At 35.6% G+C, this 13,287-nt stretch overlaps 1 protein-coding gene across 1 annotated transcript in view; it reads left to right on the forward strand.

Annotated features, from left to right (window-relative positions):
• Positions 1-11,599, forward strand: part of LOC128990515 (succinate dehydrogenase [ubiquinone] flavoprotein subunit, mitochondrial-like) — a 30,766-nt gene extending 19,167 nt beyond the window's left edge. The window contains exons 6-14 of the mRNA XM_054412907.1: positions 1,017-1,183; positions 1,507-1,645; positions 2,050-2,218; positions 2,837-3,032; positions 3,924-4,121; positions 8,703-8,894; positions 9,812-9,955; positions 10,880-10,993; positions 11,194-11,599. Coding sequence (XP_054268882.1) covers positions 1,017-1,183; positions 1,507-1,645; positions 2,050-2,218; positions 2,837-3,032; positions 3,924-4,121; positions 8,703-8,894; positions 9,812-9,955; positions 10,880-10,993; positions 11,194-11,280 — 1,406 coding nt within the window. The 3' untranslated portion in view covers positions 11,281-11,599. The remainder of the gene's footprint in view (positions 1-1,016; positions 1,184-1,506; positions 1,646-2,049; positions 2,219-2,836; positions 3,033-3,923; positions 4,122-8,702; positions 8,895-9,811; positions 9,956-10,879; positions 10,994-11,193) is intronic.
• Positions 11,600-13,287: the final 1,688 nt, after the last annotated feature.

Here is a 13,287-nt window from a genome sequence, read left to right on the forward strand (position 1 = left end):
GTTATTGATGATATTCTTTAGTTTAATTTAATCGTAGGTTTAGCAAAACACAATAACTTAATTTAGCATACATATATATATAAAAAAAAATGTGATGTGCAAGTTATGTTAAGTTAATCTAACACATGTTAAGCAGTTAGAATTTATTTAAAGTAGCCTCCAAATTCATATAAAACATCTATACATTGTAATTTTCATACTGTTTCAATGAAATCATATAAATAATATTATTTTCATAACTTAGACGCTTTAAAAAAATCCAAAGTAGAGCCGGAGTTGATACCAGGAGTTGATACAGCAACGGTTATAGAATATTTTTTTATATAATCATTGACATAGTTTTAGAATAAATAATCCATGATAAAAGGTTAGATTAAAACAAACCTACCTCAAAGTTATGGAAAATATTATATTTAATTTCTTTGTATCAGCTGTCTGAAGTTGTGAAATATGCAGTTTAGCAGTTCTTCTTGTTTACATTTAAATGTCAAAGCAAATGTAAACAAACATTGTTAGTGTTCTCATCACAGCCATGGAGACCAATCAATATTTACTTTTAAAATCTTCACATCAGAACTTTTAAAGCCAAAGGGGCAAAGCCTACGGTCTGTATCGAAATGTGAATATTCCTATAATGGTCCTTGGTATGGTAACTATATTTTTGTCAAATTTTAGCCCAGTTGGTTCAGTAGTTTTTGCACCTATTAGTAATACACATACAGACAGACACCATTAGATTTTTATATAATAGTATAGATAAAGAGTGTGTGACTGCTTTCTTCAGCAGATTAAAATAAACTTAAATTTTTTGTATTCTTGGTTTTTGCAACCTTATTTCAGTTATGACAAGTAAACTTAATTTAGCTATCGCATTCATTTCAACACCTCAAAAGGTGTTAATTGTGTAGACATGTTATCTAACAACGCTTTTCCAAATTGATTACAAAGATGTCGCTCTATGCCTTTCCGATGGTGGTTAGCTGTTTAGTTCATGACGGTGTTTGTTTGAACACTAGGCCACTCCCTGTTGCACACCCTATATGGCCAGTCACTGCGCTATGATTGCAACTACTTCATTGAGTACTTCGCTCTCGACTTGATCATGGAGGGAGGCGAGTGTCGGGGAGTCACTGCTCTCTGCCTTGAAGATGGATCCATCCATCGATTCCGTGCTAAGAACACGGTATGAAAAGAGTTTGCTGTTATTTTAGGATTACTCGTACAGTTATTATTGATAAAACCACAGATTCTATCCCTCAGTTTTAGAATTAACACAGCTGAATTGAGCCGCTGACAGAGTGTGCTGGGGAACTACTTAACTCGATTTCTGTCGAATACGCTAACTTTTTAACCAAGTCAAACTGATAAGATCAAAGGACAAGTACAGGTTCAGGAGCGGAATAAACGAAAAGTTTAGACACATTTTATGCCTGGTAATTTCTTAAGCGTGGTACTTAAGCTTTCTTGTGTCAGTTTGTAAACAATATAGGCCTATGTTTGTCTCAGGTGCTAGCTACTGGAGGCTATGGTAGAGCATATTTCTCCTGCACCTCCGCACACACTTGCACTGGTGACGGTACAGCTATGGTGTCTCGTGCTGGCCTCTACAACGAGGACTTGGAGTTTGTCCAGTTCCACCCTACTGGTTAGTACAGATACTCGTTACTGTTTCCATCGTGTTAGCCAGTGGTAATATTTTGCGTTTAATATGTTTTGCCAGCTTTGTTCTGGTAATCACAACTTAGGCCTAAATTAATTGATGAGTTACATTTGGAGAGGATGCTTATGAACTCAGCCGTTTTAGAATTAGTAATATGACTACATCTGGAATAATTTGGACAGTTAAAGGACTGGCCATCACTGTATTTGAATGAATCACATCTTCTAATTAATCCTATGTAGTTTTGTGTTTATTTTCAGAAATTTAATCACTGTTGTTCCCTCTAAAAATAATAACTGATATTGAATTATGTATAATTTAATTATGTATAATAGCCTAATTTGTTGTGAGACTATAAAAGGTTTTACACGGACTATACTTGGTTGCAGGTATCTATGGTGCCGGATGTCTAATGACTGAGGGTTGCCGAGGAGAGGGTGGTTACCTCATCAACTCCCAGGGAGAGAGGTTCATGGAGCGTTACGCCCCCGTGGCCAAGGATCTCGCCTCACGAGACGTTGTATCCAGGTCAATGACCATTGAGATCAAGGAGGGCAGGTAACTCACATTCACAGTGTTCATTTTATAAAAATATGGATATGATAAACTAAATTATGCAATTGTGCCGGGTAACTAGTTTGTTTAGTGAACTGTCACACCTTGTTAAGCTTTGTCTTTGTATTAGATTGGTAGATTGTTGTACATTTGGGTCATACAACATAATAATTCTTTTTTTAAACTGCAAAATAAAAATAAAGATTATAGTAAAAAAAATTTACATAAATTTGTTGCTAAAAAATATAGGCCTACATTGGTCAAATTAATTTCTATCCTTGTAATTAAGACTAAAAAAGTATAAAATAGATGAATGTACAGTAGTTTTATTTTTATACTAATCAACTTGTGACTAAGAATATGAATTTTTTTCTTCAAATAATTCTTTTTTGCTTCGGTCCCAATACAACTAACTTACACCACAGTCCCGCTGATCCAAAACCTTCAGAACATCCTGCTAATCAGAACCACCTTTTGATTAAAAGAACAGTATCGTCTTTAATGTAATAACATAGCTGTGTGTTATGAAATACCAACCAAGATGTCCATCCAGGTTTACTTCCAATATGTTTTAAACTGAATGCATTGCTATGTAGGTTTCCTAACCATACACTATTACAGAGGCTGTGGCCCAGAGAAGGACCATGTATACTTGCAACTGCACCATCTGCCTCCAGATCAGCTGGCTACCAGGCTGCCGGGCATCTCTGAGACTGCCATGATCTTCGCTGGAGTGGACGTCACCAGGGAGCCGATACCAGTGTTGCCAACCGTGCACTACAACATGGGTGGTGTGCCCACCAACTACAAGGGTCAGGTGTGTAACAGCCGCTATACTCTATTATCCACCGTACGGTACCATGTAAACTATTCACAAGCCTTGTGTAGCACTGAAGCAGTCTCAGTGACACTAGCTGTCCTAAATCATCAGGACGTGCAATGCACTCCTTTTACTTTCTTGTTACACTTTTTCCACTATCCTTATTTTGACCATATCGAAGTCTCAAAACAATTATTTCAGTCAAAATACCAATGTATGAAAACAGAAAGCTAAAAAAATGAGTAAAACGTACTTTGGAGTAATTCACAAGAATTGTGAGGACAACTATACATAACATAGATAAGACTTCACAATGTTGTAAAAGCCTATATAGTTCAATCTTTTAGTTTAGTTTGGAGGTTAACTTTAAGAAAGGACCATGAGGTCCTAAGTTCGCCTCAATAAAGAAGTATTTTCATTTCATTTAAGGGATTGGACAGCAAGCTTCGGTCTCTGAGGTGCTGTGTTTGAATCCCGCTAATCATCAATGGATTTTATGTGATAATGCCAACTTCTAGGAATAGCTTGAAGTAATGTGTAAAACAGTTCCGGGCTAAAGCCTAGCGTCCTAGGACGTAAAGGTGAGACAAAAAGGGAAAAAAAGATTCAAAAGGGAAAATAAGTTTAGGCCTACACAAAATTAATAACTAGGTCTATAGGCTTTATTTCTTTTCAAATTGATGAAATTTGTTAACTAGGTGGCTTAGCGATGTTATTTGCTCGGGCTTCAATATATTTAAAGAAAATCCAGTTCCGGAAAAATCCAGGGAAAAATATATCATGCCAAATATTTTTCTAACCTGCTTCTCAAATTTGTTGGTCTTGACCAACTCTATGAGTTATTGTTCCGAGTATCTTTATTTATTTTTACAATGTTATCCTCTGTAGGTGCTCACCCTGAAGGACGGTGAGGACGCCATTGTGCCAGGTCTGTACGCCTGTGGAGAGGCCGGTTGCTCCTCTGTACATGGAGCCAACAGGCTGGGAGCCAACTCTCTGTTGGATCTGGTTGTGTTTGGACGTGCCTGTGCCAAGGCCATCGCTGAGGAGAACAAGCCTGGCGAGAAGATTGGAGATCTCAGTCCGGTCAGTTGATAAAATCTTCAATAATTTGAAATCATGACAGGGTAGTAGGCCTGTATAGTGTTACACTATACTTAACACTATACTTAAGTAAACTTTAGGCGAAACCCGTCGAAATCAACGGTTACTATCAAGGCTTACGTTAATTCATGTAACTGCGATAAATTGGGTGACATATACATATTTTGAGCATTTAGCATTGTTTAAAGAGTAATAAGTGTAAAAACAATAAGGGTATTAATTGCGTTAGTTTGCCAAATTTGGTTGCTCATTCAATGATTAAAATATTTCCTATACTGTAAGTCATCAGAGTTATTATTAGTATGTTGTCTGGTATCTCTCCCTTTGGAAGAACCTTTAAATAGTAATCGTATTGGTGGATCTTTTGTAGTTAAACACTTCCGTGATTTCATCAGTGTAATATGATTTTATTTGAAAAGGAAATATTTTTTGGGAAGACATATTATTCTAACTTCAAAGGGATCCGTTACAGTGGAAGTTTGATTTATCCTTCTTCACGTCACGTCAGTTCATATCGTACTTCTGTGCCAATGAATGAACCCTCTAACACAGTTCTGAGAAATTGATTGTGGGGTTACTGTTAAAGCTGGAATTTGTTGACATGCGGGATGTCAGTTAGTTGTCTCAGCGTTATCAATAACGTAAAGTTGTCAATATAATCTCTCTACGGAATGTTAGGTGTAGTGGAATACTTGAAGTGAAGTTGGCCTTTATTTTTGAACTGTTAGGAGCCTCCTAGTTCATATGGTCTTGGCGGCTTCATTGGCAACAAATAATGCAAATCACATAGCAATGGGACATTTCCAAAAAGTAAAAATACCTTAAATTGGCTGTTACGTATATATTGACGTTTACATATTGTTAATCAACGTATCTTATAAAGGATTATGTGATCAAGCTTAAAAGGAATATGACCTTTCTGTCATGACAGTAGCTGCTTAAATAGTATTTTCTCTTTGTACAATATTTTACAGCAAAAATGTCGTGTTATTTTCAATAATGTTACCAACCCAGTGCGCCAACCAAATTCGTAATATAGGCAGGTGCAAATAGTTTGTCCCGATGGGTACCATTTTAGGCAAGGTTTCTATGTTTGGAATTTATTAGACACGATAAGAGCAGATATTTCTACATAAATATTTGATATGTGTAGAATAAAATGATAAAATGTAGGTTAAAGTAGTGAAAAAGGCAGACACCAACCCGTACAATAGATATAAGATAGCTCAATAAAAAATAATTTCAGAATTGCTGTGATAAAATCATTTCCCACTGATTTCGTAATGTAACGTTATATTGCAAAACCTGACATGATAAAGAATAAAATCAATTTTAAAATCAGAAAATAATATTGCAAATAGTTATTTCGTAGAATTCAGTAGCTCCCAATAAATATGTGTTGTTTGAAATACAATTTAAAAATGTACAGCTGTTTCATTAAAAAGTATTATTCACATGGCCAAAATGTAAACAACTCTGTGAAGGGATCTTTAAAGGCTTCTGGGGCAGAGTCCTAAGGGATTTTGGTTAGTTTTTCTTTTGATAACTCATCTACAGACCAAGATCTTTCTTTGGACACCTCTACCAAGTTTCTACCCCCAGCCGTTCTCTCACATTAGAGGGGACAAAGTTCCCAATTAAATATTTCGATTCCTCCATGTTAATCTTATGGGAGAAAATCCAACTTTGATGGCCTGTGGGGCAAAGCCCGAGGACTTTTACTATATGAATTGTTGAAAGGGGGCGTCTAAACAAAAAATACTTTATTTTGACACGTCGTTTGTAAAAATCCGTCCATTATTAACGGAGGAGTAGTGTTTTCTAGAAATCGCCTTCACGTATTATATATAAGGATTTTAAATTTATACCAATCGTAGAACTAATAGAATTAATCATAGAATTAATGAACTCTGGAAGTTTGGCTACTATTATCAAATGTTGTGGGTTCAGATGTAGTTTAATATTCCTATGTCCTATCCAGGTTTAGATGCTCTGTAAAGGTAACTTCCAGTTACTTTAACCACTGAGTGTGCAATATGGGAGGGGGGTTACCAGTGAATACATTACTCTCTTTATGTACGCCTGATCATACCGTGTACTTTTTGTCGATAACAATCAACACAAATATAAGGTTACCTTCGTCAATCAGCTCATAGAAGTTGAAACATTGTTACGGCCGTTTCAGCATATCCATGCCATCATCAGACGTTCAGCCAAGTGGCATCGTTAATATACAAAAACACAAACTGTCACACGCGACGTACACATACATAAACATAAACGGGGGTTTTTTACTTAACAGGCCTGTTGATTAGACATATCCGCACAAGAGCAAGTAGCTGACTGGAGTCATTCATGCGGTGTCGTGTCAGTGGCGGCATTATCATTTGTACTTTGCCCTCTTGGTCTTAAATCCTTCCTCTGACTTAAAATACTATTGAAAATTACATGTGATTTGAATTGTAGTTTGTCATTTAAAATAAGTTCGCTATTGTCATTTTTTGTATGTGCTTTGTAAATTTCAAATTCTTCCAGGGTGTCCAATTTATTGCCTTTTGTACATGTGTGAAGGATTTCCAAGCCAGTGTTGAGGTCACACACAGTCTGATGGCCTAGCAATGGGTTCCCCGCTGTCATGTATTCTTGCCGATGTTTACTTAAATTATATAGAAAATGAATTTATATTTTCAGACTACAACAAACAAAAGCAAAAAATATTGCAGTACCACAGATATGTTGATGATACAATTCTTTTGTTCAACGGAAATAACAGACAACTGGATTTATTACACATTTATCTTAATACCATATCACCTAATTTAAAATTTACAATGGAAGTAGAAGAATCAAATAAGATCAATTTTTTGGATTTGACCATAGAGAAAATAGACTATAGACTAGATTTCAGCATATACCGGAAGCCAACTACTTCAAACCAGACAATACATAACACCTCTTACCATCCACCCTCACAAAAGTTTGCAGCATACAACAGTATGGTGTATAGACTGCTAAACGTCCCCATGTCACCCACTAATTATCAGAAAGAACTCAATATCATTAGACACATAGCAACAGCTAATGGGTTTGAAGCAAATATGATCGACAGATTAATTAACAAACAGAAGTGTAAAAATAGGAATAAAAATAATGAAGTTCAGCATGATAAGAAGTATGTATGTGTGGAATATTCCCATTCGTTACAGAATGTATTGGCCAAAGAATTAAAAAGACATGGTGTAGAGTTAACTTTTAGGACAAATAACAAGACTATGAACAAACTTAATGTTACGAGAAAGGTTATTGATAAGGGTGACAGGTCAGGGGTATACAGAATTAAATGTGCTAGTTGTCCTAGTGTTTATGTAGGAAAAACGGGGCGCACTTTTAAAACTAGATATAAGGAGCATCATCCGAAACCGAAAGCTGACAAACAAAAGTCTACATTTGCCCAACATCTAATGGACAATAATCACGACCTAAATGACCTCAACACTGGCTTGGAAATCCTTCACACATGTACAAAAGGCAATAAATTGGACACCCTGGAAGAATTTGAAATTTACAAAGCACATACAAAAAATGACAATAGCGAACTTATTTTACTTATACTTTTGGCCGTATTTTTAGCGAATTTCCCTATGGATAGGGAAGTAGCTATTACCACAGAGAGAACAAAATAAATATAAGAGCATCTTTTCCTATACTCAATGCATACGAGGCAGTGATGATCGGACCATGGGAACGAGGTTTTATGGGGTAAAAATTTGTTTTTCTCATTTTTGACCCTCAAAACACAAACATTTCCAATTTATATATAGACCATTTTAAAGAACTTAAAAAACAAGATTTAGTATGTCAACGTTTTTTTGTATGCTTATTGGTTACAGAGAAAATTCAATAAAAGTAAATTTAAAACTCCCATGTTTTTGCGAAGAGTATTTAAAAACACACTCTATTACCTTCCCTGTAGCAGCAAACTTAAGTACTCATTAAACCTAATGTTATTTAAATAGGCTATAATTAATTGAAAATAAAAACATGCAAATGGAAACTCGCTTATTAGAAATCTGTGTTTGTGCGTGTGCGATGAACTGTGGTGACAAGGACTGTGTTCTGATTTCAATAAGGTGAGTGACACCCAAAAATAGTTATATTATCTAACAGATGATAACAAGCATGTCATTAGGATGCTGTTTAGGTAGGTTAGTGCAATAGGGACAGAAACTTCACCGCTCTTCTACTCTTCTCTGAATACCGTAACAAATGATGAAGCCTGCAGCATTTTTTTCAATAACTTTACAAAATAGCAAAAGCGATGGTTGTGCGGAAATTGTACTAATACACAATTGGAAATGTCTATTTTTTCCTGCCACTCGAAAGATTCAATTTATACTGACAGATATTTTTATTTCCTTGCTACACACTCAGGCCTGACTTATGGTGTGAGAATGAGTATCTATCAATAAACAAAATATATACAGCAATGATAAAAATGTTTACTATTCAGAGTGTTCCTTTCTCTTTAGTAATTTGTATTGTCTTATGTTGGTATTGCTACAGAATGCTGGAGAAGCTTCAGTCGCTAACCTGGACGGGGTGAGGTTTGCCGATGGAGCAGTTCCGACGGCCACTCTGCGTCTCAACATGCAGAAGACCATGCAGGCCCATGCTGCTGTGTTCAGAGAGGCAGAGAGTCTACAGGCCGGCTGCCGAAAGATGGAGGCTATCTACAAAGACCTTTCTGATGTCAAGGTAGGCTAATTAGAGTAATGTTGGGGTTTTTAATGAATAAAAATCAGCGACAGTAGTGTCAAATGTTGTGCTTCAGGCCAGTATTGAATGTGTTGTCGCTGTGTTTAAAGGTCAACATAAACAATTCATTAAACACGCTCACACATATTAAGGTAAAAAGAATCATCAATGATGTTGTATAAATAATCTCTAAATAAAATAGGCCTAGTACACCACTAGAAAGAGACTCTTCCACTGATAAAAGAATAGTTTACTTGAGGTACAACATAACAGAAAAACAAAACAAGAAATATATCAATAGCTGTTGCAAACCAATAAAGTATTAAAATGAGGAAGAGAATTAAACAGCTGTGGCAAAGTTGACGCCACAAGACGATAAAAAATGTTGTTTTAACGTTATTTGTGTTTATTTTTGTGACCTTGATGTGAGTATTAACTTGTAGCTCTTTTGAAACAATCTGGATTGCATGAATGCAGGTATTTATACAAAAATTTAGTATTTAGACACAAACAGGAGACAATTTCAATAAAATTTTGTTAAATTGTAAAAAATTTACTAAATTTACTAAGCACTCCACAGGCCAGTTCCAAGCCTTAGGCATGTGTGTTGATGGTATCCATACAGTGTGCTAAAAAAGTCCCGGAACGGCTTAATATTTTTTTTTAACCAACGTAGATACGGTGGTACAGTTTTGTATCTAGATATTTATCATAAAAACCTACCTTTTTAAGCAATTATCAATTTTCCTCTCCTCCAGGGGGCGGCCCACATAGAGTAAGAAGAAAATCTTTAAAGTAAGCATAGGTTGATATGCACATCAAATTAAAGGTCGTTAAGCAAACGATCAATCCACCAAGTTAGCAAGTAAATCTTAATTTTATTTGTATGATATATAGTGATGATATTCTCACGACAGGTTCATGACAGAAGCCTGGTGTGGAACACTGACCTGGTCGAGACTCTGGAACTGCAGAACTTGATGATCAACGCCATGCAGACTATATTCTCTGCTGAGAACCGCAAGGAGTCCCGAGGAGCCCATGCTAGAGATGACTTTAAGGCAAGAAAACATTTTAAACCTTGATAAAATACAAACATTCAACAGACCTGTTTTGTTGTGTGTTCTGTTTCTGATTGGTCAAAACTTGATACCTAGTTTTACCCATTTTGACTTTTTACAATAACACACAAAAGTCTTTCTAATCTCAATTCCACTAATCCAAGCCAACTGTGAGAAATTGTACAATAATTTTGATGACCACTATGACCAGAAAAAGTTCAGTGAATTGATTGGAAGCTTTTTATGGAATCGGAAAACTTGAAATAATGTTAATAGCCATTGGCTGAAGGTCCATTTATTAACGGCATTCCACTAATTCCCTTTTAAGGCCGATGTGTAAGAAGAAGAACTTTATAACAGAAGATGATCATGAGTGTTGCTTGGATCACGGAAGATGATCACAATGTTGACTTGAAATGATCACGGTGGTTACATGATCATTGAACGTGATATGCGTGTTGTCGTGACCATCACACAGTGTTGTCATGATTGCAAGGGTTGATGTCGTGACCAATAAATGACCATTTGAAGCCATAAGAATAAATAATTTAATTTTTACACAATTTACTGCATTTATGACTAATAAAACCATTTGGTAATCAAATCCAAACAGTGCCTACTCCCAATTAGTTTGGATCAGACCTTGATGTACTGAAGCTTACTGAACACTCTCTTACAGACAACCTAGACAAATAGGTCTAGGTTTAGTATTTTAAAGAATACTCATAGGTATTTTCATCAAAGCAAAGTGTATAGAGTATGTTTAGAAAGTATTCTTGTTGCTAACTAGTGAATGCTGAAATTTTTCTTAAATGCTGAACAGTTTGTAGCTGACTATTAATTCTTAAAAGTAAAATTCAAATGTATATATTTGATCATAAACATCTTAATGTAATCAGTGACTAATGTTGTGTTACTGTGCAGCTAAGGGTTGATGAATACGACTACAGCAAGCCTTTGGAGGGACAGACACCCAAACCTATGGAGCAGCACTGGAGGAAGCATACCCTCACCAAGATGGACATTTCAACTGGAAAGGTACAGTAAACCACACTCAACTACACATGTGTTACTTATCCTAGTGTTGCTCTGAAATGCAATCATTCTGAGTTTGTATCAAGGTTTAAAAATAAATTGAAAATGGTTTGTTTACCAAGTTTCTTTGTTCAATTGAAATTTAAGTAATAAATTAAATAAATAGAGTTCAATTTAATCCAGACTTTTTTATATCTGTCCAGGTGATCTTCGAATACAGACCTGTGATTGACAAGACCTTGGATGAGAAGGAAGCAGCTACTGTACCTCCAGCTATTAGATCTTACTAAGTGTGATCCTTTCAACCTTTAGTATTACACTTCAGTACTTATCGATAAAAATCAGTATTGAACTTCTAATCAAAGCATGAACTGCTGATCGCTTTTATTTATTCAATGTCGCACACTCGAATCTCCAAAGATAAATGAATTGTGAGAGTATTTATTTTTTTAAGGAACGACCTTAGCCGGAATTTTGGAGTGGGGGTTTTATTGATCCGTTTTGTATTAAATTTGTAAATATTCCATTTCCACCATTACACTTTATATTGTGTTGGTTGATTGTATAGATAGTTAAGTGTTTGGTTATTAATAAAAGTGTAATAGCCCATATTTAGTTTTTTTTCCCACCAATTGCTTTATAATAACTGTAGGAAAGATATAAAGTGTAACACAGGTGCAAATTGCCTTTGCGGCACTCAAGAAACTTTCCACACTCGTAAACATTTCTCTCGTGTGCAGCAAAGTGCCACTTCGCCCACTAGTTACAAAATAGTTATTTGTGTAACTAGTGGTGAAAGTGGCACTTTGCTGCACACGAGAGCAATGTTTACAAACGAGCCGCAGGCGAGTGCGGAATGATCTCGAGTGCAGCAAAGGCCTTTTTCACTCGTGTTACACATTATATTTTTCCTACAGTCACTATAAAGCATATAAATAATAATCTTTCAAACACTATACAACACGTTTTTAGGTTCAGCTGGCAACACAAATGGTGCCCTAGAAAAAGTAGTATCCGCGGTCCGTATCACTCCGCTATTTTTTCTCGGCAAGAATTGTGCTCCGCGTTTTGAGAATATAGTTCCGTATGTTTTTGTAATTTGAAGTGGTTTCCACGCCTAAAAAAAAATGCTTTAAAGGTATTTTCTTGTTTATTAAGATCGTAGGCATGTTTTAAAAACGTTTAAAAGAAAAGTTCAGAAAGTTCAGAAATACCGAAACTATAAACACGAAATGACAGGTTAAATCGTAGTTATAATAGTCAATCAGCTGTTCATAGTATTATTATCTTTAAGTGTTGCCAACCTATTTCCAAGCGTACACGGATTACGTGCATAATAGAACCACGCTGTTTTGTGTTGTTTTGTTGGAATCCTGATGTGCGGCAAAGTATAAACCGTACGACAAAGTATAAACCGTACGGCAAAGTATAAATATGCAGCAATTAGCAGCTTTCTGTACTATAAACAGTACAAGGAAGCCAACTTTGTCGGGTGACTGTAGGAAAATAACTATTTCCTACAGTTACCTGACAAAGCGGGTATTCATTTACTGATTATAGCATGCAAAGTATCTAATTGCTGCATTTACTTACGTTTTCTGCACTCATTTTACTTTGTCTCACTCCAGTATTCCAACCAAACAACACAAACACAAAACAGTCTACTTTTATTTGGCGCACTGTACGCTTGAAAATAAGTTGGCAACACGCAAAAATACTATGACTACGATCAGCTGTTGCAGCATTTCTCAGCCTTTGGCTATTGATACTAGGACTTGACCTGTTTTTTATTAACACTTAACATTCTATTTTCGTTCAATGCATGGATTTAACCTAACCTAAAACTTAAAACGTGTTGTTTAGTGTTTGAAAGATTATTATTTATATGCTTTATAAAGTAACTGTAGAAAAATATAATGTGTAACACGAGCGCAAAGTGTCTTTGTCTTTGCTGCATTCTAGAAACTTTCCGTAAACAATCTCTCATGTGCAGCAAGTGCCACTTCGTGCACTAGTTACACAAATAACTAATATAAATAATGTCCTTAATAAGAATTTGATTGTGAAAAGCTAAAAACTTACTTTAATCTTTTCACTTTTAAAAATCAGATCCATCATAGTTTTCTATGAAGTCTATATACAATGTACATGAGGTCTGTTCTAAAGTAGAAAAGATTTATGTCTAAGTCTCAGCCTGAGGATTGTTCTTTATTGTGTAGTGTTTTGGTCCCACAACGACAAAGACCCCATAAATGTAGCCCAGAACATAATTTGTAAATTCCAATCTAGAATCTTTC

This window comes from Macrosteles quadrilineatus, unplaced genomic scaffold (assembly GCF_028750875.1).
Source record: "Macrosteles quadrilineatus isolate MER2022 unplaced genomic scaffold, UCM_ALF_1.0 Scaffold_3__2_contigs__length_128488019, whole genome shotgun sequence".
In the NCBI taxonomy this organism is placed as follows: domain Eukaryota; kingdom Metazoa; phylum Arthropoda; class Insecta; order Hemiptera; family Cicadellidae; genus Macrosteles; species Macrosteles quadrilineatus.